Below are 25,169 nucleotides of genomic sequence, written 5' to 3' on the forward strand. Positions count from 1 at the left end.
GTTGTAGATTTTCCAGGATACTTGGAAGACTTTTTATATTGTGGATTAGGACCACTAAAGTTCTTCCAAGCTTTTCTTGAATGAAGATATTTTCAATTGCTCTGCATATACCTGAAAAGTGGGCAATGAATGGGGAAGACTAAAGAGGAATAAATGCCTTTGAATTTTGGTTTTGGGAAGAGTATGGAATAATCCATGCACTGCCAGAAAAAGAAGTATGTTTGTCTTGGGGGAAGTGCAGCCAGGAAAGTAGAGTGAAACTTCATCTCATGTACTGTGGGCATATTGTCAGGTGCAGTCAGTCCTTGGAAGAAGACATCATGCTGGGGAAAGTAGAAGGTCAGCAAAAGAAAGGAAGACCTTTAAAGACATGGATTGACACAGTGACTGCAAAACTGGGCGTGAACATGGTAGAGGTCATGACAATGTTGCAAGATAGGATAAGGTCTGATCTGTTCTTCCGAAAATTGCTATGAGGCACAGGATATTCTCTTAAAGCACTTAGCAATAATAATACTGGGGGAGATCTCTCAGGGCAAAGAGGCTTCTGTTGGTTGCTGGCAGAAATGCCCTGGTGTTGTTTTCTTGCTGGTAGTAGCTTTATAAGATCTGCTGCTCCTTTGATAAGTAGTGGGAACTTTTCAGCCTCTTTTCCAATAACAAAAGAAAGCCCTGTGGAATTTTCCAGGCTGGGGATTTCAGGGAGCTGCTGATATTTTTATAACATATGATGTGAACAATAATTGTATTTGTTCCCAGAAACCTTTTAAGGCATAAAATCCAACATCACATTATTTTATTTGGTTTCAGAAATTTAATAAACAAGAAACATAACCCAGTTGTTGCTCTTGAAATAAAAATTAGAGATCTACAATTAATAGCCAAAACCCAAAAACATCAGATGTGCTTAATAGGGTCGTGGAGAGTGTTATTTCTCCTGGGGGAGTCAGGCAACAAATGGACATTGTGTCAGGGTCCAGAAAAGAGAAAATAGGCATGTGACTGAATAACAGCTTAGTGTCACCAAGCAAAGGCATCAGGTAACCAACCACCAGTTCCCTCCTTTCCTGGAGCCCCACACATAATGCAAATACTAGCAAAAATTCAAGCAAGATTTGAAAAAAATAAAAATGTTAAGGTTCTCATCCTACAGACAATTTAAGTAGTTGAGAAAATGGAGTCAAATGCATAGGGGAAATGCGTTTCAATGCACGGGCATAAACCAAGCACTATACCTGGAAGATTTTCATATCCTTGGAGACCTGTTTAGAGGTCTTTCCAGCTCTACAGCATCAGTGTTCTTATGATGGTCATGACTGCAATCTCTGCTAATGTTCATTTTCCTCCTCCCTCCTCCCTGAAGCTAAAATAAGAGCCCTTGTTTTTGCTGCTTCTGAAGTAACAGGGTTAAAGATGAAGTATGTGTGAGACAGGAAGCCAGACAGAGCTTGTACTCACTGCTCGCTTGGAAGTGAGGAGTTTCTTGACATTGCCTTCGGTGACAAGTCATAGTCGCTGTCTGACCTGTAGAGGAAGGACTCTCTGCGCTGGCTGTGGCCGGGAAAGGTGGCATGAAGCACCAATCCAGAGGATGAGCTGGCCTGGGGATCCAGGGGGCTCCGACCTGGGGAAGGGCCATTTTCCACATCAAAGCTTAAAAAAGAAAACAGAACACTGAGGTCAGAGGAGAATCATGAAAAAGAACAGTGAACACAGTATAAGAACCTAAGTGGCAGTCACATGGCATTAAACTGCATACTTTGTTAAAGGTTCTAATTATTGAAGTTGCCATCATTAGTATTCCAGTTCTCTATACACAGAAAGCTGGACAAGGACTAGAGATGATAGAAGGAGAATTGATGCCTTTGAGCTTTGGTGCTGGAGTGTTGAAAATACCATGGACTGCTAGGGGAACAAACAGGTTCATCCTCGAGAGGGTGAAACCAGGCTGCTTCTCGGAAACAAGGATTCTAAAGCTCTGTCTGACATACTTTGGACATGTTACAAGGAGGAACCAATCCTTGGTAAGGGAGAGCGTGCTTGGAAGGGTGGAGGGACAGCACAAGAGAGGAAGACCCTCAATGAGATGGATTGACTCTGACACACCTACCCTCATTTCACCAGTCAATGAATCAATCCAACCTTGGTTGATTCAGAATAAGTCAAGGTCCAGAGCTGTTGTACATAGGGTCGCTGAATTGTAAGCAGCTCAACAGCACATAACAACAACGATAATACAAAGAAACCAAGTCCTCCCAAAATTTCATTATTTACTCATTATAGAGTTTCCGGAGGCAAGCCATTTTGGAAGTGGATGCCGCTCCTGTTTCCAGGCTTGTTTTAGTCGGGAAGCTCCAGCAAACACTGTCCACCATGGGTACAAATTGGTTCAAATTGTTTCAAATGGGTTCAAACTGTTTTCCTGTCAAACATTCTTCTAGGTGGTATAGCACTGATCTGTGCGTTGTTGTACAGAGGTAACTCGTGGTTGCTGTGATGTCGAACACTAGGACACTGATGTGCCAGTCGTGGTAATGTGTACCCATGGTGGACAGTTGTTGCTGGAGCTTCCTAACTAAAACAAGCCTGGAAACAGGAGCGGCATCCACTTCCAAAATGGCTTGCCTCCGGAAACTCTATGTATGAACAGTGCTCAGGCCTTTGGTTCATAGGGTCGCTATGAGTCATCTATGCCTCGACGGTACCTAACAACAACAACAACAACAACAACAACAACAGTCTACCATTAGAAATTGTGGAGCCAGGATTTGAACTCAGGAGCAAAGCATTTCGATATTTCCAGTACCCTGAGTGACTTTGATAAACTAAAAATGAGAAAAGGGTCACAAAATAACTTGGGAGTAAAGAGAATCTCCAGAAGGGGACATCCAGCCCAGCTCTGGGTGTTAGACTTTGCGCTATCACTTGAGTAAATCTTCCTCGCTGAAAGACTTCTTCCTGTCACAAATAAATAGCACAGTATCATTAAAGATACAACCTGCATATTTCTAAATGTTTCAGGAACAAAATGTTATTCTTAAAACATCCACTGCATGATGAAATTTAGTGTCCATATGTGCAATCAGAAAACAGTTTTAATTAATCTGATGATATCAATTAAGTCTCAGGGGCCACTCAGCTGCTTCTCCAGAGAAAAAGTATTTCCTGGTTTTGGCAGAAGAGCACTGAAAAAGTTCCTAGTCAGTCTCCCTCAATCTTGTAGGGTGCTCTCAAGTGCAGAATTCCCTGGACACCTTAGATCACTGAATACAGGTGCAAGAGTTACAGTATGTGAGTGCCTTGTTTCTCTCTGTGTCCTGTTCCTGGGTGGTGCAATTTATGCATTTGGCTGCTAACTGAAAGATTGAAAGTTCAAGTCACCTAAATTCTTTTCCTCTGCACACACAACCTCCTTTACCTTTTAAGTCTCCTCCTTAGCATTTCTTTAGTCAACTTGTTGAATCCCAGCTAAGCCTTTGGAAAAAGGTGTTGTGAGAAAGATAAGAGGACAAAGTTTTTTTCCACCCCCAGTTAGAACACAGTAGTGGGCTTCCATTACACTTACAGAGCCCCAATTTATTTTCATGCCTTTGCTCCTTTTCATTCAAGAATTCTTATTCTTTTCTTTCTTGGGATTGATACTGTTTATATTTTTTCATTTTATGAAATGCTCTTTAATAATTTGCTTTCCTTATTCCTCTTAAGAACCCCACGAAGTAGCTATTGTGAACTCACTCTACATTTGAAGAAAATGAGACCTTGTTGTTGTGTATTGTATAGTCCATTCTAAATCATTACAACTCCGTAAGATGATATGACAGACTAGAACTGTCCCAAAGTGTTTCCCAAGCTGCAATTTTTTATAGGGTTTTCTTTGTGTGTATGTGTGTGTGTGTGTGTGTGTGTGCTTCACACTATTCTTCATTTACATTGTGTTTCATAGTCATTCAAATGCATTATGTTTTATAAAATTAATCACCACTGGAATTTGTCCATCATTACCCTGTCTTCTCAGATCCCTGCTGGATCCTTACAATTTCCTTTGCCCCCTCACTCTACCCACAAAACTGTGCAACCCTATGGTTTTCCCCCTACTCATCCTCACCCCTCTGCTCCCACCGGTTTCCCTCTTGGGTTCGTAAACATATTTTGCTAGTTATCCTTCTATTTTTACAACAGTAGTCTTATGCACTATTTGTCCTTATAAGACTGAGTCAGTTCACTCAGCATAATGTTCTCCAGTCTCTCCCAAAGTATATAGTAGGTCTTGAAATTGTTGCTCCTGAGGGCTGCATAGTATTCCATTGCGTGAATGTACCACAGTTTCTGAATTCATTCAGTTGTAGTTGACATTTGGGATGTTTCCATGTTCTTGCAATAATGAATAATGCTGCTATGAACACTGGTTTACAAATCTCCATTTGCATCTCAGTTCTGATTTCCTTGGGATATATTTCTAGTAGTCGAATAGATGAGTCATCTGGAGTTTCTATGCTCAAATTTTTGAGGAAACTAGGCTGGAATTTTTATGGGAGCAGATTGCCAGGCCTTTCTCCTGAACAACTTCCAGGTAGGTGGGTGTATCATATCAGTCTTTGAGTTAGCAGTCGAGTACATCACCACGGTACCATCAGATTCATGGTTATCAAGTGATCAACTCATTGTTGATCCTTCATTCAGTTTCAAAGGCTGCAAATCAAATGGGAGAAGGTTGCTCATCTTTCTCCTGTGAACGGCTGGTAGAGTTGAAATACCAGGAAGGAGTAGCCCTTGAGTTAACTGCCCAACTCCCTGGGGACTGGGCCACCAGAGCTGCCTTGTGACACTAAGGCTACTTTAAAATGAGGCTTAGAAGAATTTAAAGACCTCACTCAAAGACACTGGCTAGAGAGGAACTGGAACCTGAGTCATTTCACCACAACCTCAAACATCCCTAGTCACAGAAACTCAGAACAGCTCTCTAGGTAACTGAAAGTAATTTCCTCTATTTCTGGATTCAAACAAAATTTGTGGTTGGTATGTCGAGTCAGCCAGACTATGAACAACCTTTGCTGTTATCTTGAAAGGAGACAGGGGAGGCAGTAAATTACCCTGAAGTTGCAAGCTTTCGACAGAGGACAGAGCAGGGAATGAAGAAATTACAGAATTCAGAGTTTTAATGCTTCCCCAAGACCATTCTGAGAAACTGCTTTTAGCAAACTTACAAACTCCAGGTAGCTGATAAGAAGCCGCAAGTAAGAATCTCTGGTTAAAAGGACAAAGGCGAGCTGGAACAATCCAATGTGAATGTGGGCTTTCTAGGCATAGCAGATGGATTTTCACAGCAGGCTGATGGTCTGGGTTGAGATTGCCTTTCAAAGACTGTAGGCAGTCAGTCATTCTCAGACCCCCGCCTGTGTGCCAGCCCACCCAGAGGTAAAGCTATGTCATAAGCTACATGCATGGCACCAAGTGAAAGATATAGTGTAAGCTGACTGACAGACATTCCTTGGGTGAGTCCTGTATTAGCTGTCAAACAAAATAAACAACTCCTTTGTGGATGAGGGCCTCTTATTGCTGCCACCCCAATCCTGTACAACCAGTAGGTCCTGATACTGGGTCTGAGCCCTTCTTGAGAACAAAGACGGTAGATTCTTAGTAGAAGGAAGGTGAGGCTACGTAACACTTAACCAGTGGGCATGAGATGAGAAATTGCAAACATATTCGTGTTCATTTTCTGCTATGTTTCTGTTTGGTCCTTATGGTTATTGAAACCACCCCCCAGTTTCTCCTGGACCAGAAGGACTCCAGTAACTGAAGGGTTGGTGTCTGGCACAGCAAGAGGTCTCTAGTTCCATCACTATGGCCTGTTGTCTTTTAGCTGGTCAGCTAGTGCACAGGGAGCATCAGCCATTAAAACTTATGAATATCACCGCTGTGTGTAACTGTGCTGAAATCTTAGAAGACGTGCCAAGTGCGTATGTCTACCAAGCTCTCAGAACATTTTTTTTCCACTGAGGCTTTCCACCAGTGCTCTCCCTGCCCTTTTTTATGCTAGAGGCATTCCTGGTGGGCAGAGGATAAGTGAAAAAGCACCAGCTTCAAAGGGGACAAAGCACTCTGTCGCCAGTGTTAGTATCTAAGGACAATCTTGCAAGGTAAGCAAGGACTTACCCAGACTAAAAACTCTCAATACACTGCCTCCCTTTGGTTTTATTCTTCCTGGCTCTGCTCAAACTCACAGGAGAGCCTGCTGGAATTTGAAAGAAGCCAGAGAAGCATTCTCTAGTGCAAGGAAGCAGTCTTAGGGAGACAAATGGTCTTTCATATCCCCTGGGGCACTGTTTCAAAGCAACCAACACAGATGTACAACTTAGGAACAAACATGAATCACAAACCAGACACCAGCCCCAGTCACAGCAAAATTAGCAGGCAGACATCACAATACGTCCCACAGATTCAGGGCGAGAGGAGGGGTGTGGGCAAAGGGAAGACTGAGGACGAGCTTGACAAGCAAAATGAATCTATTGCACAAACCGAAATACAATTATGAAGAAAACAGAATCTAAAATATCAGAAACAGACACATAAATAAGGTCATTATTCATCTAAGGTAATTGGTGCCTCTGCCTTAATCAGGACATTCATTTAACTTCTAGGCCTTTAGATTAAAGAAAAGAAATATTAATTTAAATATATATATTTCAAAGTACTATAAAAATATACCATAAAACATAGAAAGTAAATTAGAAGAATAAAGAATTCCCCTATAATCTTTATACCACCCTTATTAGAAGGTTAATGTTGTTTCTTTTGAAAATTTTTTTCTGCAGGTTTGGATCCTATTTATTTTCCTTCAAGGATGTTTTCATGCACCACATAGCTTCCATAATTATCTTTTCTATGGGCTACGTGATAATTTATCCTGTCGCTCTCTACCCACTACCTTCTTAAACATGTTTCCTATTGCTATTCATCACGCTGTATGGTTCTAAATAATGTTGCAGTTAATATCTTTGAATTGATGTTGTTGTTAATTGCCACAGAGTCAGTGATGTCACACACAAGTTTGTGAACATCTGACTCTGATATGTCTGTCTGGAGGAGTGGTTCATGCCCAGCCAAAGGACTAACCACCATTGATAGTGGCCTCTTTCCCAGGACCAGTAAAACTCCAGTCTCCCTTCACCCCTCTGCCAGCCTCAGTCAAGATCCCTGACCTCCAAGATGCTGTGTGCTGCCTGTGTCTCCCAGACTCTGCTGGTTGCTCCAGCTGAATAAATTGGTTATTAATTTTTAACATATTAACACTTTTGTCATATTTTATACCTAATGTTCCTAGCAATTCCCAGCTGTGATTGATGTGTGGCAATGGTGGCAGGGCAGCAGTGCTGTGTATGGTTAGAAGGAGAAGTGGCGCCCTCTCTAACTGGCATGCCATCCCCACCACCATCTCCAGGAAGCAGCCGCTGTCTTCATTAAGTTTCCTTTTCCTCTGTGATTCCTTCAGTTCCATTAGCATACTTTGTCATTTTCTGCATGTCTATTTAATTACGTATTCCATAACGGGGAATTCCAGTAGCCTACAGGGTAAGGAGTTGCACTGCCAATTTACAGGCAGGTTGTTTGACTCCACCAGCTGCTCCACATGAGAAAGACGGGCAATCTCCTCCTTCTGTGTGATTTACAGCCTTGCAAATCCTGCTGCTGGTTCAGCTATGAGTCACTTCTGACTCAATGGCAATAAGTTGAGTTTGTTGAGTATTTCCTACTAGATTATCATCTCCCAGAGTAAAAAGATCCAATATTATCCCTAGCAGCTGGCCCAGAGTCTAGTAAATGATATTCATGTACCTTGAGTAGGAACTGACTGACAACAAATCTGCCATTGGGTTTCTGAGGCTGTAAATTAAATAGGACCTCCCATGAAACTGCTAGTAAACTGTTGTACATGCCATTGAGTCACCTGTGGACTCATCGTGACCCTGTATTACAATAAATAGCTCTGAAGCCTGCTCAGTCCTGAGCCAGTCTCACTGTCTCCGACTCACCACCCCCATTATTCCAGTTACTGTGTCAATCCATATCATCTGGGGTCTTCCTCTCATATGCTTTCCCTCCACCCTTCCAAGCATGATATCCTTCTCCAAGAACTGGTTTTCCTGACCATTTGCCCAAGATATGTGAGGAGAATCTTCAAAATCCTTGCTTCCTGCTCCCAAGGAGTAACTTGTTACCATCTCCAGGACAGAATCGTTTGTTCTCTTGGCAGTTCATGGCATGTTCAATACTCTTCTCCAACACCACAACTCAAAGGCATCAATTCCTCTGTCATCCTTAGTCATTGTTCACCTCTCTGTCAGGCACACATTAGTTTCTGGACTGACATCATTGCTTTTAGCACTTTAGAGAGGTCCCTGACCGCATATTTCCCTACTGCAATTCCTCTTTTGATTTTCTGACTGCTGGTGCCAAATGGCTGGTGGACAGTAGGTCTAAAAAAATGTCTATTGACTCAGTTTGGGAAACATTGTAATTTACCGTGAAGTGTCTCTCTCATCCTTCCCCTCTTCCTACCTCCTTACCCTCATTTCCATTTCTACTGGCATAGATTCCAGCTTTTATATACAGACATGCTTTTAGTGATGTAGCAATATTTTATGAGTAGAGAGTGGAGACTAAAAAAACCCACTGTGTTCTCCCTAAGCAAAACAAACCTGAACAGAAAGAAAAATCTTGGCTTCAATGTTTGGAATGGTGATCTCTGTATACAGACCTCCATAGTGGTCTGAACTAAAGCAAACCAAACCAAAACAAAAAACTCCTATATCAGCAGCAAGGAGCCATGTTAGGCCATCTGGAAGGCTTGTGAAATCACTAGAAGCTCCATAAGAGATAACAACAGGCAATGTGATCCTATAAATATTGTTGTTGTTGTTGTTAGGTGCTGTCTAGTCACTTGTGACTCATAGTGACCCTATGTACAAGAACCCTAAACCCTGCTCTATCCTGTGCCAACCTCATTGTCTCTGACACACCTACCTACTCCCATTACCCCAATCACAGAACTGATCCACCTTATAAAGGGTCTTCCTCTCCTGCACCGTCCCTCCACTCTCCCAAACATAATGTCCCACTCCAAGGACTGGTCCCTCCTTGCAACATGCTCGAAGCATGTCAGTTGAAGCTTTAGGATCTTTGACTTAAAGGAGCATTCTGGCTTCACCCTCTCCAGGACAAACCTGTTTGTTCTTCTAGCCATCCGTGGTATATTCAACACTGTTCTCCAGTACCACAGCTCAAAAACATCAATTCTGTTTCTATCATCCCTAGTCACTGTCCAGCTTTCTGATGCATAGCATGCAATTGTGAAGACTATAGTCTGAATCAGGCACACCTTAGTCTCCAGCCTGACATCGTTGCTTTTTGGTACTCTGGAGAGGTCCCTGAGAGCTGACTTTCCCATTGCAATTCATCTTTTGATTTCCTGGCTGCTAGTACCAAGAGTGTTGACTGTGGAGCCAAACAAATTAAAACTGCTAACAATCTCAATATCTTCACCATCCATCCTGATGCTGCCAATTGGCCCAGTGGCGAGAATCTTATTTTCTTGATGTTGAGCTTGAGTCCATATTGAAGGCTGCAGTCCTTGACCCTCTGCAGCAAGCGCTTCAGGTCCTCCTTAGTGTCAGCGAGCAGGGTTGTATCATTTGTATAATGCAGGTCTGTAAAGATGATGCCCTGTGGGCAAGTTCTCGTCCCCTCATACAGGATGACTGTTCATCAGAATTGACTCCATAGCATCCAACAACAATAGCAATAATGATCAGTTTATTTATCATCCTATCATTTGTTTTTTAAATTCTTAACAAGGAAAGGAAGTATTTTCCCCTCGCACACGTTTTATCCTAAAGGTGGTGGTTTTGATTCCCTGGGGGAGTTCAGGCAAAGACAGGCTGAGTTGGTGAAGGCTAGATGCCAGCAGATGGCAGTAGAGAGCTGCATCTTCTTCACGCTGCACTGCACCAGATTCTGACCAGAGCAGGTGGGGGCAGCCTGCAGTCTGGGAAGTAGAAATAAGACTGGAGCTTTATTCACCAGCCTGGGAGGGAAAACCAGGGATCATGAGCAGAACCACAAGGTGTACATGAAACCTTCTATTAAACTAAGAGAAACTCTCTTTAAAGAATTCAGGCTTAGCTAGGTGGTCACAGAATTGCCTGCAATTGTCTCCAGAGCAGTTGTATCCTGATCCCCAATTACCTGCACAAACCCCAAATTCTGTAATAAAAACTCAGGGAGCAACATCCCGGGAATCATTACTCTCTGGACCATGGGAGTCTGTTCTTTTCCAACTCGATAATTTCCTAGACAAACATCTTTAGCTGACAAAAAAGAAAACATGATAAAGAACCCCAAAGATAGCTACCACTTAATTTTTACTCATGGTGACTGAATAGAGAGAACTATTAACTATTAGAGTAGAAGTGTTCTCCATAGATTTTTGGTGCTACATTTTTATTCCATTTGTTTGTTTGAAGTAGAACACTAGACATGCCTCCTGAGGGCCTCTAGGTGGACTAGACCCTCCCAACTTTTAGATCTCTGTTTGGAGCGTTCTGATGTGTTCTATTCTAACAAACCGTTCAAAGAAGATAGAAAGCTCTACATGCAAGATTTAAACTCTAAGGTCAGCATCACTCTTACCACTCTTTGGTGAGAGAAAGTAAAGGTTTGACTTATCATTTTTTTTTTGTCTTAAAAATCATACATGATACCCTGTATCACTGAATTCTCACAACTCAATTCTCAAAGAGCAAGCTAATTCTCTTAGCGTCATTGCATAGAAGAGAAAATGAGGGCTTTTAAATGAGAAACTTATTGTAAAGTGGGACCTGTTGATATTACCCCCTGCATCCTGGCATACTGCGTTCCGGCAGCTCTCCTCTGTCTCCACAGATGCCTCTGGACTCTAGAACCCGCCATACTGTATCAGATTCCATAGTTTACTTGTCTGTTCAGCCCATTAAAGATTTGAACTCGTGGAAGCAAGCCCTACACCTCCTGCATTTTTACATTCACAGGTTTGAGAACACAGTTGCACACCAAGCAGGTACTCAACAAATATTTATTGGATGAATTCAAAGATCTCATATTTTAGACATCTCATTAAAAAAAACCCTAGCTCCTTTTTGAAGTCTATACTTTGGCAAGTGAAGACCTAATTGTTGTTACTTGCTGCCTGCATGGTTCCAAAGCATAGTTCTTATTCAGTAAAATGGAATATTGCCCAGTCCTGCATTATCATCATGGTAGCTGGTATGTTCAAGTACATTATTGTAACTATTATGTATTTTGAGTGTCTTCCAACCTGGAACACATGCAAATGTGTGTGTGTGCATTTTTCATCCCTGCATCAAACCATATTAAATTATAATTCATTAGCCAACTTTTAGAAGTAAATTACCAGCCCTTGTCCTCTATTCTGTCTTCCTTTAGTAGCTCTGCTGATACCTGTCACATATTGATGATATAGGGTTCAAAATCAACTTACAAACTACTATAGTACAACTAACTGAGAGACCATACTGAGCAGACCTCAGTAGAGGTCCAAAAAGGTAGCAACATTGTTGTTGCATGCTACTGAGTTCCTTCCAACTCATGCTTTTGTTGTTTTTAAATACTGGCAAATCAGAACTGACTCAGAGCTGACTCTCAGCAGGTTTTCAGAGGTAGTAGATTGCATAAGAGGAGATTGCCCATCTTTCTCCTGTGGAGCAGCTGGTGAATTCGAACTATAACCTTTTCAGTTGGCAGCACAATTCCTTAGCACTAAGCCTGGCAGCGCAGGGGTAAGAAGCTATACTGCAAATCCAAAGGCAGGCAGTTCAAATCCACCAGCTTCTCTGCAGGAGAAGGATGAGAAATTTCCTCTCATGTGATTTATTGTCTCTGAAAGCCTACTGGAGGGTCAGCTATGAGTTGATTTTGACTCTATAGCAAACCATCAGAAGCTACAAGCCTGAGTTCCCTGTGACTCTAAAAGAAAGATCTATTAAGTTTCTGAGGTGGTAATGTTTAGGAGGATGAAGATAATTTTCCTTTTTCTCTGAGGAGTGATTGGTGAGTTTGATTCTCTTATATTTTTGTTGGCACTAAAATGTTTTAAACATTGCATTAGCAGGGCTCTTCATGTTGTTGTTTATGTGCTATTGAGTCACCTGTGACTCATAGCGACCCTATGAAGCTCTGAAGTTTGCTCTATTCTGAGCCAATCTCACTGACTCTGACACACCTATTCCCATTGTCCCAGTTACTATATCCATCCATCTAATCTGGGATTTTCCTCTCCTGTGTTGTCCCTCTACCCTTCCAAACATGATGTACTTCTCCAAGAACTGGTCCCTCTTTGGGCACGAGGCCATGTTCCCAAAGTATGTGAGACAGAGTTTCAAAATCCTAGCCTTCAAGGAGAAACTTGGTTTCACTCTCTCCAAGACAGACTTACTTGTTTTCTGGGTGGTCCATAGTATGCTCAAAACTCTTCTCCAGCAGCATAGCTTGCAGGCATTGATTCTTCTTCTGTCATCCTCACTCATTGTCAGGCTCTCTGATTCATATCAATAAATGTAAAGACCATGGCCTGGATCAGGCACACTTTAGTCTCTAGACTGACATAATTACTTATCAGTACTCTGGAGAGGTCCCTGACAGCAGATTTTACACCTTTCCTATTTCTCAGCAGTATCATAAGAACTCATTCCAAAAGCTTATAAAAATTTCCCTGGCTATACATGGGGGACACTGGGTGTGCCTGATACAGGCCATGGTCTTTGTAATCAGTTGTTATACATCAGAGAGTTGGACAATGACTAGGGAAGATAGAAGGAGAATTGATGCCTTTGAGCTGTGGTGCTGGAGAAGAGTATTGAATGTACCATGGACTGCTAGGAAAACAAACAGATTCATCCTCGAGAGGGTTAAACCGGGCTGCTCCTTGGAGGCAAGGATTCTGAGGCTTCATCTGACATGCGTTGTACATGTTGCAAGGAGAGATCAGTCCTTGGAGAAGGACGTCCTTGGAGGGTGGAGGGACAGCGCAGGAGGGGAAGGCCCTTTATGAGGTGGATTGAGTCAGTGACTGGGGTAATCGGGGTGCGTGTGTCAGAGATGGTACGAATGGCACAGGACACAGCAGGGTTTAGGGCTGTTGTACATACAGGGTAACTATGAGTTGCAAGAGACTTAACGACACATAACAACAACAATACGTGTGTGTGTGTGTTTGGAGGTAGGAAGATGTATTCATGAAAAATGTGTTTCATTAAAGCTCTACTGGGAAAAGTTTCTTTCAGTTGTGCTTAGCAACTTATGCCATCAAATACTTGCTTAACATTTTGATAAAAACAGCCATTTAATTATGGATGTATATGGGCCAACACCTCAATGTATTATCTGATCTTTGCAGAATGATAATCTAGACAAAGGCATGAATGTTTAGTCATAATGACAGTGATCTACCTTCTTGCAATTAACAGGTGAAGGCCAGTCACTTCTAATTTCTAATGAAGAACTTAACTATGCAAAACCATAGCCAGAATGACATAGATCCTACATTCTACTGGAAGGCAGCCAGAATGGCTCTAGCCAGAGCAACAGTAAGCACAACCTAGAACACTGCCATTCTTCCCAAGAGTCTGAGTCCAAGACTGACCCAGAATCCTCTCTCACAGACCAACAAGGAAAACTCTGATTTTAGCTTATTTGCATTCTGGAAGCAGCTTTCCACTGTTTTATCTTTTTTTTCATAAGGGCTTTGAAAATTACATCTCATAAATAACCCTAAACTGCTTTTTTTTTCTTACAGAAAGGCAGCATAAGGATACTTAAGTGCTCTGGGATTCCAGCAGCTGGCTTCCAGTTGCTGTATGAGGAACTAACTGATAGGGACTAAATTCCATGTACCCTGCCTTCTTCCTTGTCTTGTTATCTGATCACCACTGAAATCAAGCTGTATAGTAGATTTCTGAGATGCCACTTGAATTGCACATCCTTCAGAGATTTGGGAGACAGAAGACAGATGGTTCTCAAATAATGATATTGATTGTTCATTCAACAAATATTTATTAGGCACTCATTAGAAGCAAAGGTGTTGAAGTTTTCCCTAACTTTCTTTGGGCAAGTCATCAGGAAAAAAACAATTATTAATAAATGTTTGCAATGGTTCCTTCTCATTTTTTTCTCTCTTTATTTTTATTAAATTTATACCATCATTCACTTTTATACAATTATTCATATATATTATTTCATTCATATACACCTTGGTTTATACAATCATTTCCATACTTTGTGTTTAAATAACAATTACTATTGATCTGTTACTTTTACGTCCCTGTCTCTTCAAGGCCTCCTTGCACTCATTGCGCCTAACTTATTTCTTGTACATTACCTATTTCTTTTTTTCTTTTTTAAATTTAGTTTGTTTATTTTTCATTTCAATGAACATCTACAGAGATTTTGGAATTCCATTCATTCATTGTTGCACCCTTCTCCCTGCACAAACCCCTCTCCCCTCCCCCCCCTTTGCTCCTTTCCCTGAGAAGCAAAAGAAAAACTCCCTCATTGGTACACAATCCCCCCCGCACCTCCCCCAAACCCACCCCCTACCCCCAAATATAATCCACTCTGCAACCCTCATTGAATACTCCTACGATAAAAATAATGCCCTAAAATATAATACATTACCTATTTCTTCATCCCCCTATCCCTACCACCAATCTCAGCTGTCCTAGTGATTTCTTCTTTCTTTTGTCCTCCTTCTCACATTTTTACACACACACACACACACACACACACACACACACACACACACACATTGTTGTTCACCATCTAGTCAAAACTGACCCATACCTGACCCTCTAGCAGCTTTTCAAAGGAAGTTAATCACACAGGAGGAGATGTAAGGTTGACCCCTGTCTGGGTCCTTGTAGTATTCTTTGACTACCCATTACATTCTAGTCTTCCTTCTCTTCTCTCTCATCCCAGTTACCCTCCTATTGTCACAGAAGGGGTCATATTCAGTATTTGTCCTTTAGTGACTGAGTTATTTCACTCAACATAATGCTCTCTAGATTCTTCTATGTTGTGTAATTTTTAACAAATACTTTGTTGTTCTTTAGTGCTGCATAATATTCCACGGTATAAACATACCACAGATTTTCTATCCATTTGTTTGTTGTTGGGCATTTGAGTTGTTTCTGCTCTCTTGCTATTATGAATAATGCTGCTATATCATCCTGATTTTTAAGTGTCTTACAATCTGAGAGCTCTGCCTCCAACGCTATATCTGATTACTTAACCGTGCTCTATAATTCATAGGGTTTTTGAGGGCCTATCATTTCAGATGTCAATTCTTCTTCCTAGTTTGTCTTAATCTGGGAACTCTGTTTTGGTACAGCATCTGACAGATAAATGTTGTACCCATAAGAGCAGACAATATACAAGCAAACATATGCATATCTATGTTATTAAAAGCAGCAACAAGCAAAACACTTCCCCAACACAAGAAACTAACAGACAAATGATTATTCTCCCAAGAGCAACTCATTAGGACAAGCAAACCTGCAGATACTATGGCACAGGCTACAGGGACTCCCACATCAAGACAGTGGTGCAAGATTTGAAAGGACCATTTGGGGTAAGTAATCAGGAAAGGCCAGTTCTTAGACAAGAACAGCAATAGAGAAAGATCCTTAATGAGATAGATTGACAGTGAAGGTAGCAATGGGATCAAGTGTATTGAAAACAATGAGGTTGCCTCAGGCTAGGGTAAGGTTTACAACTGTTGACATAGTGTTGCTATGAATCACAGTCAACCTTACATCACCAAACAACATCAGCAAGTCTTGATTTGTGTTTTGCGAAAGTTATTCCGGTGTCCAGCTCTTTCCTTCATAGGTTGCAATGAGTCACCTCCAAATCGATGGCACTTAACAACAACAATAACAACACCACCCCAAGATACCATCCATTATTTTAGAAGGTGTCAGTTGAGGTCAATTTGCACAATATATTTGTGCAGGAGCCATCGTAATCTTCTCTGTACTGTTTCAATTTTAGTATGAGCTGTTGAAGCCAGCACTGTTATTTGAGCTGAGATCTAATTTAAAATAGTGGTAAAGCTTGTTTTTAAGTTTGTTCCAATATCCATTTCCATATCCTCTTAAACAAGAAAAACCCCAGTTAGATGATATTTGAGTTTAAATTTTGTATAATTTATTAAGTTAATGATTTCCTTTTCTTAATTTTTGACTATATATTCTTAGTTGTACCATTTTCTCGTATTATTTTATATGGATATATATATATACCTCTGTTATAGGCTGTTACTGACTCTGAAAACCTGCTGAAGGATCAGCTGAGTCAGCCTGGGCTAGAGGGACAATGACTATTGTTGCAATCACTATTACCAGCTATAGATCACATTAAAGGAGATTTCGCATAAGAGCTGGGCAATCAATAAGGATATCAGAAGAATTGATGCCTTTGAATAGTATTGAATATCCCATGGATAGCAAAAACAATAAATATGTCTCGGAAAGGGTGCAGCCAGAGACAAAAAAGGCAAAGTTGATCAACTTTGTATCATATCATACTCCAGGCATGTTGTAAGGAGAGGCTTTGGAGGGATGGCAAAAGAGAGGAAGACCCTCGACCAGATGGATTGACACAGAAACTGCAGCAAGGAGATCAACTGTGTCAGAGATTATGAGGATGGTACGGGATAGGACACAGTTCAGATCTGTTGTTCATAGAGTCACTATGAGCCATACTTGATTTGACAACAATAACTCCTGAGGAGTAGCTGGTGGATTCAGCTGGTTCCCTTGAAGCGTAACTTCTGTCCACTAAGCCCCCAGGGCTCCCACCATAGCATGGGTCAAACTTTCTATAATTGTTAGGTCACTTGTCTGTCATACCCCGGTGAGGTTTTCAAGGACACAGAACAGTTGTTCATTTATTTACCCAGTTTTAAAGGCCATGAGTAACAAAGTGTGTGTATTTAACAAATAGCTGATGAATTAGAAAATGAAATAATAAATTGTTTTTAACAAAAAGAAACTTTCATGAGTTCCCTTTTATTGTCACAAGATATCAAAGAGCTACTTCTGTAACAGAGAGAGCTATGAGTGATGTGGAGCCATTCTGGTTTTCTAAATTTAAGTCTTTGCATATATCTTAGAATATTTTGCTTTGTTTTTTCCAAGATGGTCTTTGAAATCTGGTCAACTCCTTTACTTCATGGTTTTATTGTTTTGCTTTAGCTTCTCTAAGTTCAAGAGCAAACTTCAGAGTCTCTTCTGACATACATTTCGTTCTCTCCTCTTCCCCATCTTTTCAAAGACCTTTAACTTTCTTCATGTATGATGTCATTCCACATCTTATCTGGTCTTAAGTAGGTATTGTTCAATGAGTAAAATTATTCCTGACAAGGTTTATAAATTCATGTGGGAGATGCACAAATTCATGTTTTGGTTCTCATGGATTCATTTAATATTCGTTACCCCCAATTTGAATTTGTATATAATCCCTTGAATTGTCTATTCCATAGTTGGCTCTCAAACCTGTTCAAAAGATAATATTGAACTTCTCTATCTTCTATATCCACAGATATAGAAAATTTGATTCCTGTGTATCCTATCAGGTGAGATCTAATCATCATTGGCAATGAATACTTTATTGTATAACTAGTCTCATTTCTATCACCAAGGCCATATTTGCTCACTACCTCTTCTTTTATTGCATCTTTACATTCCAATAACTAATTATTATTAATGTATCTTTATTGACATTCAATCTCAGATTTCAGGTGTTAGTTGTTGTTGTTGTATACTGTCAAGTCAGAACCAGCTCATTGCTAACCCTCTCGTGGGTTTCAGAGGCAGTGTATCTCATGGAAGGAGACTGACCATCTTTGTCCTGCGGAGGAGCTGGTAGTTATAAATTATGCACCTTTGAATTGGAAACACAATTCCTTACCACTAAGGCACCAGAGCTCCCTTAGTTGTTGTTGTTTCTGTTGTTTTAGGTGCCCTCAAGTCAAGTATGATTGATTTATAATGACCCTATGAACAACACTGCCAAGTTCACAATCTCTGACACACTCAAGGAATTGCTGCAGTCACTGTGTCAAACCACCTCTTTGAGAGCCTTCCTCTCCTTTACCATCACTTCTCCAAGGATTAGCTCCTCCTAACCACATACACAAATCATGTGAGATGAAGCTTCACCATCTTTGCTTCCAAGGATCAATCTGGATTCTTCTTCTCTAAGACATATGTTTGTTCTTTCGGCAGTCAATGAGACATTCAGTTCTCTCCTTCCACACCACAACTCAAAGGCATCAATTCTTCTTCTGTCATTCTTATTCATTGTCCAGCTTTCAGATGAATAGCAAGTAATTGAAAAGACTATGGTCGGAATTAGGTCCACTTTAGTCCTCAAAATAACATCATTGCTTCTCAATAATTTGGAGAGGTCTCTGACTGCAGAGTCTCCAGTGCAGTATGTCTCCTGATCACCTGGATGCTAGTACCAAGTGCATTGTTTGTGGATACAAGCAAGACAATTTTTGACCATTTAATTCTTTTCTCTATCTAGCATGATGTTGTCTACAGGTCCAGTGGTAAGAATTTTTGTTTTCTTGATGTTGAGATGCAATCCATATTGGAAGCTGCAGTGTTTTATCTTCCACAGCAAGCGTTTCAAATCTTCCTCACAGCAAGCAAAGTTGTATCATATTCATACCAAATGTTACTTATGAGTCTTCCTTTAATCTTGATGCCATGTTTTTCTTCATAGAGTCCAGGTTCTTTAATAATCTGCTCAGTATACAGTTTAAATAGGTATAGAGAAAGGATACAACCCTGACACACACCTTTCTTAATTTTAAATCATGTAGTGGACCAATTGGTAGCATCAGGATGGATGGCAAAGAGATTGAGATTGTTCACAGCTTCAGTTTGCTCGGCTCCACGGTCAACACTCTTGGCACCAGCAGCCAGGAAATAAAAAAACATATTGTGATGGGAAAGTATGCTGTTAGGGACCTCTCCAAAGTACTGAAGAGCAATGGTGTCCCTTGGAGACTAAGGTGCGTCTGATACAGGCCATGGTCTTTGCAATCACTTGTTATGCATCACAGAGTTAGACAATGACTAGGGAGGATAGAAGGAGAACTGATACCTTTGAGCTGTGGTGCTGGAGAAGAGTATTGAAGGTACCATCGACTGCCAAGAAAACAAACAGATTCATCCTGGAGAGGGTTAAACCAGGCAGCTCTTTGGAGGCAAGGATTCTGGGGCTTCGTCTGACATAGTTTGAACATGTTGTAAGGAGAGACAGGTCCTTGGAGAGGGACATCATGCTTGGGAGGGTGGAGGGACAGCGCAGGAGGGGAAGACCTTCTGTGAGGTGGATTGATTCAGTGACTGGGGTAATCGGGATGGGTGTGTCAGAGGTGATGCAATTGGCACAGGATAGAGCAGGGTTTAAGACTGTTGTACATAGGGTCACTATGAGTCGCAAACAACTCAAGGGCACATAACAAAAACAGCAACAGTGTTCCCATGTTCTGTTTGCACAACTATAGCTTCTTGTTATAGGTATGCTTCCCATGAGCACAATTAACTGTTCTATGATTCCTAATTGTGTCAATATTAGCCATAATTTGTTATGAACCACACAACCATTTCCTTTTGCATAGTCAATAAAGCACAAATACATATTCTTCTGGTATTCTCTGCTCTCATCCAGAATCCACATATCAACAATGATATATCTGGTACCTCAACCTCTTCTGAATTCAGTTTGAACTTCTGGAAATCTTTGTATTGTTCTAGATATCTTTGAATGACCTTCAGCAGTATTTTGCTTGCATGTAATATTAATGATATTAAATAATTTCTATATTCCATTAGATCACCATTCTTGGGAATAGGAACAATATGTGTCTCTTCCAGTTGGTCATACAAGCAGCTTTCCACCAAATTTCCTGCCATAGACTAGTGAGCACATCCAGGGCTGCATCTCTAATTTGAAACATGTCAATTAGTATCCCCTTGATTCCTGGAGCCTTACTTTGTGCCAATACCTTCAGAGCAGCTTGAACGTCTTCTTTCCTTACCATTGACTCTTGATGATATAGTATTTCCTGAAATATTTCCGTGTTGGCCAGTTCTTTTTGTACAGTGACTCTCTGTATTCCTTCCATATTCTTTGTATGCCTCCTAGGTCATTGAAGATTTTGCTCATAGCATTCTTCAGTATTGCAACTCAAAGCTTGAATAAATTTATACTTTATACATCCCACCTTCCAGTTATTAATGGATATCTGTAGCTATTTAGCCTCAGTTTGAATCATACCACAGCGGGTGAAAGTACTTCCTTAAGGCAGACTTGACTTTGGAGAAGCAGCTCTTCTCCAGTTTTGAGTTCCTGACGGGGTTCTCAGTAGGGATTTACACTACTAATCCAAAAATCGCACCTCGCTTGAGAGTCAAATCCATCAGTGACCCCAAATGAGAAAGATGGACAATCTCTGCTCAGGCTATTTACAGCCTTTGAACACTCACCTGAGAGCCAGGTATGAGTCAATGCTATGAGGGTCAGCTATTACTTGCTTTGAGTTTTCCAACCCAACCTCTCATCTTCAGGCTATTAGAAAATGTTGCACTGTTAGTCATAACGTTTTTAACAGCCCACTTTTTTCCAGAAGTTGATGGCCAGTCCTGTTTCTCAGTCTCTTATTCTGGAAACTTGACTCAAATCTTTCCACTATACGTGACCCTGATGGCATCTAATACACCAGTGGCATATGTTCTCCCATGATAATCACACACAAGCTACCATAGTATAAGAAACTAACAGGTGAGAGTGCGTAGAATATATGAGTGTGTGACTGTATTAATAGCAACAATTCCCCAGTGACTGGTTGAAAATTCAATTTATATGATTTATAAAAAAATGATTCCCCCCCCCTCAGTAGGCTGGATATATCTAAGGAGGATTACTTACTTGGATTCACAATTGACACCCTTGGTACCAGCAGTAAGGAGATGCATTGTACTGGGAGAATCTGAAGTTAGGGACCTCTACAAATTATTGAGGAGTAATGATATCAGTTTGAGGACTAAGATACATCTGATTCCAGCCATGGTCTTTACAATCACCTGATGTGCATCTGAGAGCTGGACAATGAATAAGGATGACAAAAGAATTTATGCCTTTGAGCTGTGGAGTTGTAGAAGAGCACTGTACATCCCATGGATGACCAAAATAACAAACAAATATGTCTTAGAGAGGGTGCAACCAGAGCGTACTTTGGAGGCAAGGGTGATGAGGCTTTGCCTCACATACTTGGACATGTTGCTAGGAAGGGGCTATTCCTTGGAGAGGGACATGACGCTTGGAAGGGTGGAAGGTCAGTGAAGGAGGGAAGATGCTTAACCAGGTGGATTGACACAGTGACTGCCACAGGAACTGTAGTGTGTCAGGAAATGTGAAGATAGCACAGGAGAGAACAGTGTTCAGATCTTTTGTTCATAGGGTTATTATGAATTATACTCAACTTGGCACTTAACAACAAAACAACAGCAAAGAGTTTCAAATTTATAATATAAATTGATGTAGAAAATTGCCACAAAATTGAAGTATTTTATTATGATTATTACCTTGATTATTTCAGAAAACCAGATTGTTTTGAGATCAAATTCTATAAAGCATTAACCTTTCAAAGAAAGCTTCAAGTTGGAGTTGAGGTCTACAGGGAGGATGAATTCCCAAGATTTAGGTCCAGGAAATGTCACTAGTTTTTATGAACTTGAGACTGAAAAAGCCATTTATATCCTTTTTTGGTGAAGATAAAAAGTGAAGGCAGCAAATTTTTCTATAATTTTAACAAAACAATCACAAATTGGAAATCAATGCTCTGTCTCTGATCTATATAGCACTAACTGGTGTTTATACCAGTCAACATCTTGCCTCCAAATGTTAATTAGTCTTGGACATTGTACCTGCATAAAGTCTGGGAAATGAATTTTGAATATTTTTTAGGTGATTAGGAGGGATGAGATAAGGATGAAAAGTGAAGAGATCCCAGAATCTTCTTTTATATATGTAGCAAAATGAATAATATATATTTTTACCTCTTGGTTACTGAACACTTGCAGTATGGTTGGCAGTGTACTAAGTATTTGGTATAGATTATCTAATTTAATTGTAGTTGTCACTCAGAAAAGACACTGTTCACTTGATTCTTTGTCTTGAAAACTGAGGTTGCTGAAATTCACTTAGTTATTGGATGTTGTTGTTGTTATGTGCCGTCGAGTCGCTTGCGACTCATAGCGACTCTATGTACAACAGCCCTAAATTCTGCTCTGTCCTGTGCCAATTGCACTGTCTCTGACACTCCCATCCCAATTATCCCAGTCACTGAATCAATCCACCTCACAGAGGGCCTTCCCCTCCTGCACCGTCCCTCCACCCTCCCAAACATGATGTCCCTCTCCAAGGACCGGTCTCTCCTCACAACATGTCCAAAGTATGTTAGACGGAGCCTCAGAATCCTTGCCTCCAAGGAGCCACCCGGTTTAACCCTTTCCAGGACAAATCTGTTTGTTTTCCTAGCAGTCCATGGTACTCTCAATACTCTTCTCCAGCACCACAGCTCAAAGGCATCAATTCTCCTTCTATCCTCCTTGGTCATTGTCCAACTCTCTGATGCATAACAAGTGATTGCGAAGACCATGGCATGTATCAGACGCACCTTAGTCTCCAGAGAGACACCATTGCTCTTCAGCACTTTGGAGAGGTCCCTGACAGCAGACTTTCTCATGGCAATGCGCCTTTTAATCTCCTGGCTGCTGGTGCCAAGACTGTTGACTGTGGAGCCAAGCAAACTAAAGCTATTGGATAGTGGTTCCTAAATGCAAACCTAGTTCAGTAAGCTCTATTAACCAACTAATCAACAAATTCATTTGCATTTGTAAACATATACTCTGTCTTTCCTCTTGATAATGTACTTAAATAGCAATAATTTTATGTGTAGCTAATCCTGTGTTCTGAACTCTGTCCATTCTTGCTTACTCATAGATAATGCTTCAAGAATAATTTTACTATTGCCTGCCTCATCATCTTTCATTTTGTACATCAGCAAACAATTAAGCCGGAAAGATTTTATCTAAAACAAACCAAATCACAAATAAAATAACAACCACAAAGACTTCCACCAGACATATGAAAGAAGAAAGAATTCCTCACCAACAGACCTGCCCAAAAGTGTTGACAGAAATCCTGCAGGCCAAAGAAAAATGATACTAGATAGGAATCCGGATCAACATAAAGATTAAGATTCTTTTTCTTATTAAAGTAACATTAAAAGATGATTCACTACCAGGCAAAAATAATAGCAATGTACTATGGCGTTTAAAAAAATGTAGACGCAAACTATACGGCAACAAGAGGACAAAGACAAAAAGGAGGGAAATTACACTGTGGAAAATTCTGTTAAACTGTACAACAAGTATTATTTCTGAAAGTTGACTGCAATAGGCTAAAGATTTTTCTATAAATCCTAAAGATATAATGTTTAAAAGATGCAATTAATAAACTGTCAAAGTGATGAAATACAATTACCAAATACTCATTAAAAACAAATCAGAAAAAGAGATAAATATAGGATCTCCTCATAGCTGAACCTCTTACAGGTTTACAGAGACAGTAAATAGTATGGGAGGGGATTTCCCATCTTTCTATTGCAGAGCACTGGTGGATTAGAATCTCTGGCGTATTCAAAATGTGTACCTTTGCATTGATAGAATAATTCCTTACCAGTAAGCCACCAGGGCTCACTAATAAGTATATTATCATTGTTGTTATGTCCCATCGAATCACTTGCAACTCAGAGTGACCCTATGCACAACAGCCCTATACCCTGCTCTATCTTGTGCCAATCCTGTTGTCTCTGATACATTTATCCCCATTACTTTAGTCACTGAATCAATCCATCCCATCAAGAGTCTTCCTCTCTTGCACTGTCCCTCCACCTTCCCAAGCATGACGTTCCTCCCCAAGGATTCCTTGCAACATGTTCAAAGTATGTTAGATGAAGCTTCAGAATCCTTGCCTCCTAGGAGCAGCCTGATTTCATCCTTTCTAGGATGAACCTGTTTGTTCTCCTAGCCATCCATGATATATTCAATACTATTCTCCAGCACCACAGCTCAAAGGCATCAATTCTCCTTCTATCATTCTTAGGTATTGTCCACTTTCTGACACATAGTAAGTAATTGCAAAGACCATACCCTGAATCAGGTACACCTTAGTCTCCAGACTGACATCATTGCTCTTCAGTACTTTGGAGAGGCCTCTGAGAGCAAACTTTCCTAATGCAATTAATTCTTTTAATTTCCTTGCTACTGTTACCAAGAGTGTTAATTGTGGAGGCAAAAAGCTGAAACTGTTACCAATCTCAATCTCTTCATCACCTATCATGTAGATAAAGCATTAGAAAAACTCACAAAAGAAAAGAAGGAGAAGATACAAATAGTCTGAATAAGAGATGAATCAGGCAGCATCACAACATAACCAACTAACTTTAAAAAGTTAACATTAGAATATTATTAAAAACTATACTCAAACAATAAAAAAACCTAGAGGAAATGGACAAATACTTAGAAACGAACAACCTACCTATACTGACATAAACCAAAGTTGAACATCTGAACAGACCCATTACAAAAGAAGAAATTGAAAAGGTGATACAACAACTTACAACCAAAAAAAGCTCTGGACCGGATGGTTTTACAAGTGAAGTTTATCAGACATTCAGAGAAGAACTGTCACCAATTCTACATAAACGATTTCAAAAAATACAAAAAGATGGAATTCTCCCAGACTCATTCTATGAAGCAAACATATCCTTGATGCCAAAGCCAGGAAAGAACACCACCAAAACAGAAAACTAGGCCAATATCTCTTAGGAACATAGATACTGCCAATTAGTCCAATGGTGAGAATCTTTGTTTTCTTAACGTTGAACTTCAATCCATTTTTAAGGCTGCAGTCTATGACTACCTGCAGCAAGCACGTCAGGTCGTCCTCAGTTTCAGCAAGCAGGGTTATGTCATCTG

The 25,169-nt window shown here is 40.5% G+C and overlaps 1 protein-coding gene across 1 annotated transcript in view; it reads right to left on the reverse strand.

Annotated features, from left to right (window-relative positions):
- Positions 1 to 25,169, reverse strand: part of LOC102861781 (cAMP-specific 3',5'-cyclic phosphodiesterase 4B-like) — a 639,297-nt gene that overhangs the window by 230,295 nt on the left and 383,833 nt on the right. The window contains exon 2 of the mRNA XM_006879759.1: positions 1,459 to 1,653. Coding sequence (XP_006879821.1) covers positions 1,459 to 1,653 — 195 coding nt within the window. The remainder of the gene's footprint in view (positions 1 to 1,458; positions 1,654 to 25,169) is intronic.

This window comes from Elephantulus edwardii, unplaced genomic scaffold, assembly GCF_000299155.1.
Source record: "Elephantulus edwardii isolate Elephantulus edwardi_28Jun2011 unplaced genomic scaffold, EleEdw1.0 scaffold00005, whole genome shotgun sequence".
Taxonomy (NCBI): Eukaryota; Metazoa; Chordata; class Mammalia; order Macroscelidea; family Macroscelididae; genus Elephantulus; species Elephantulus edwardii.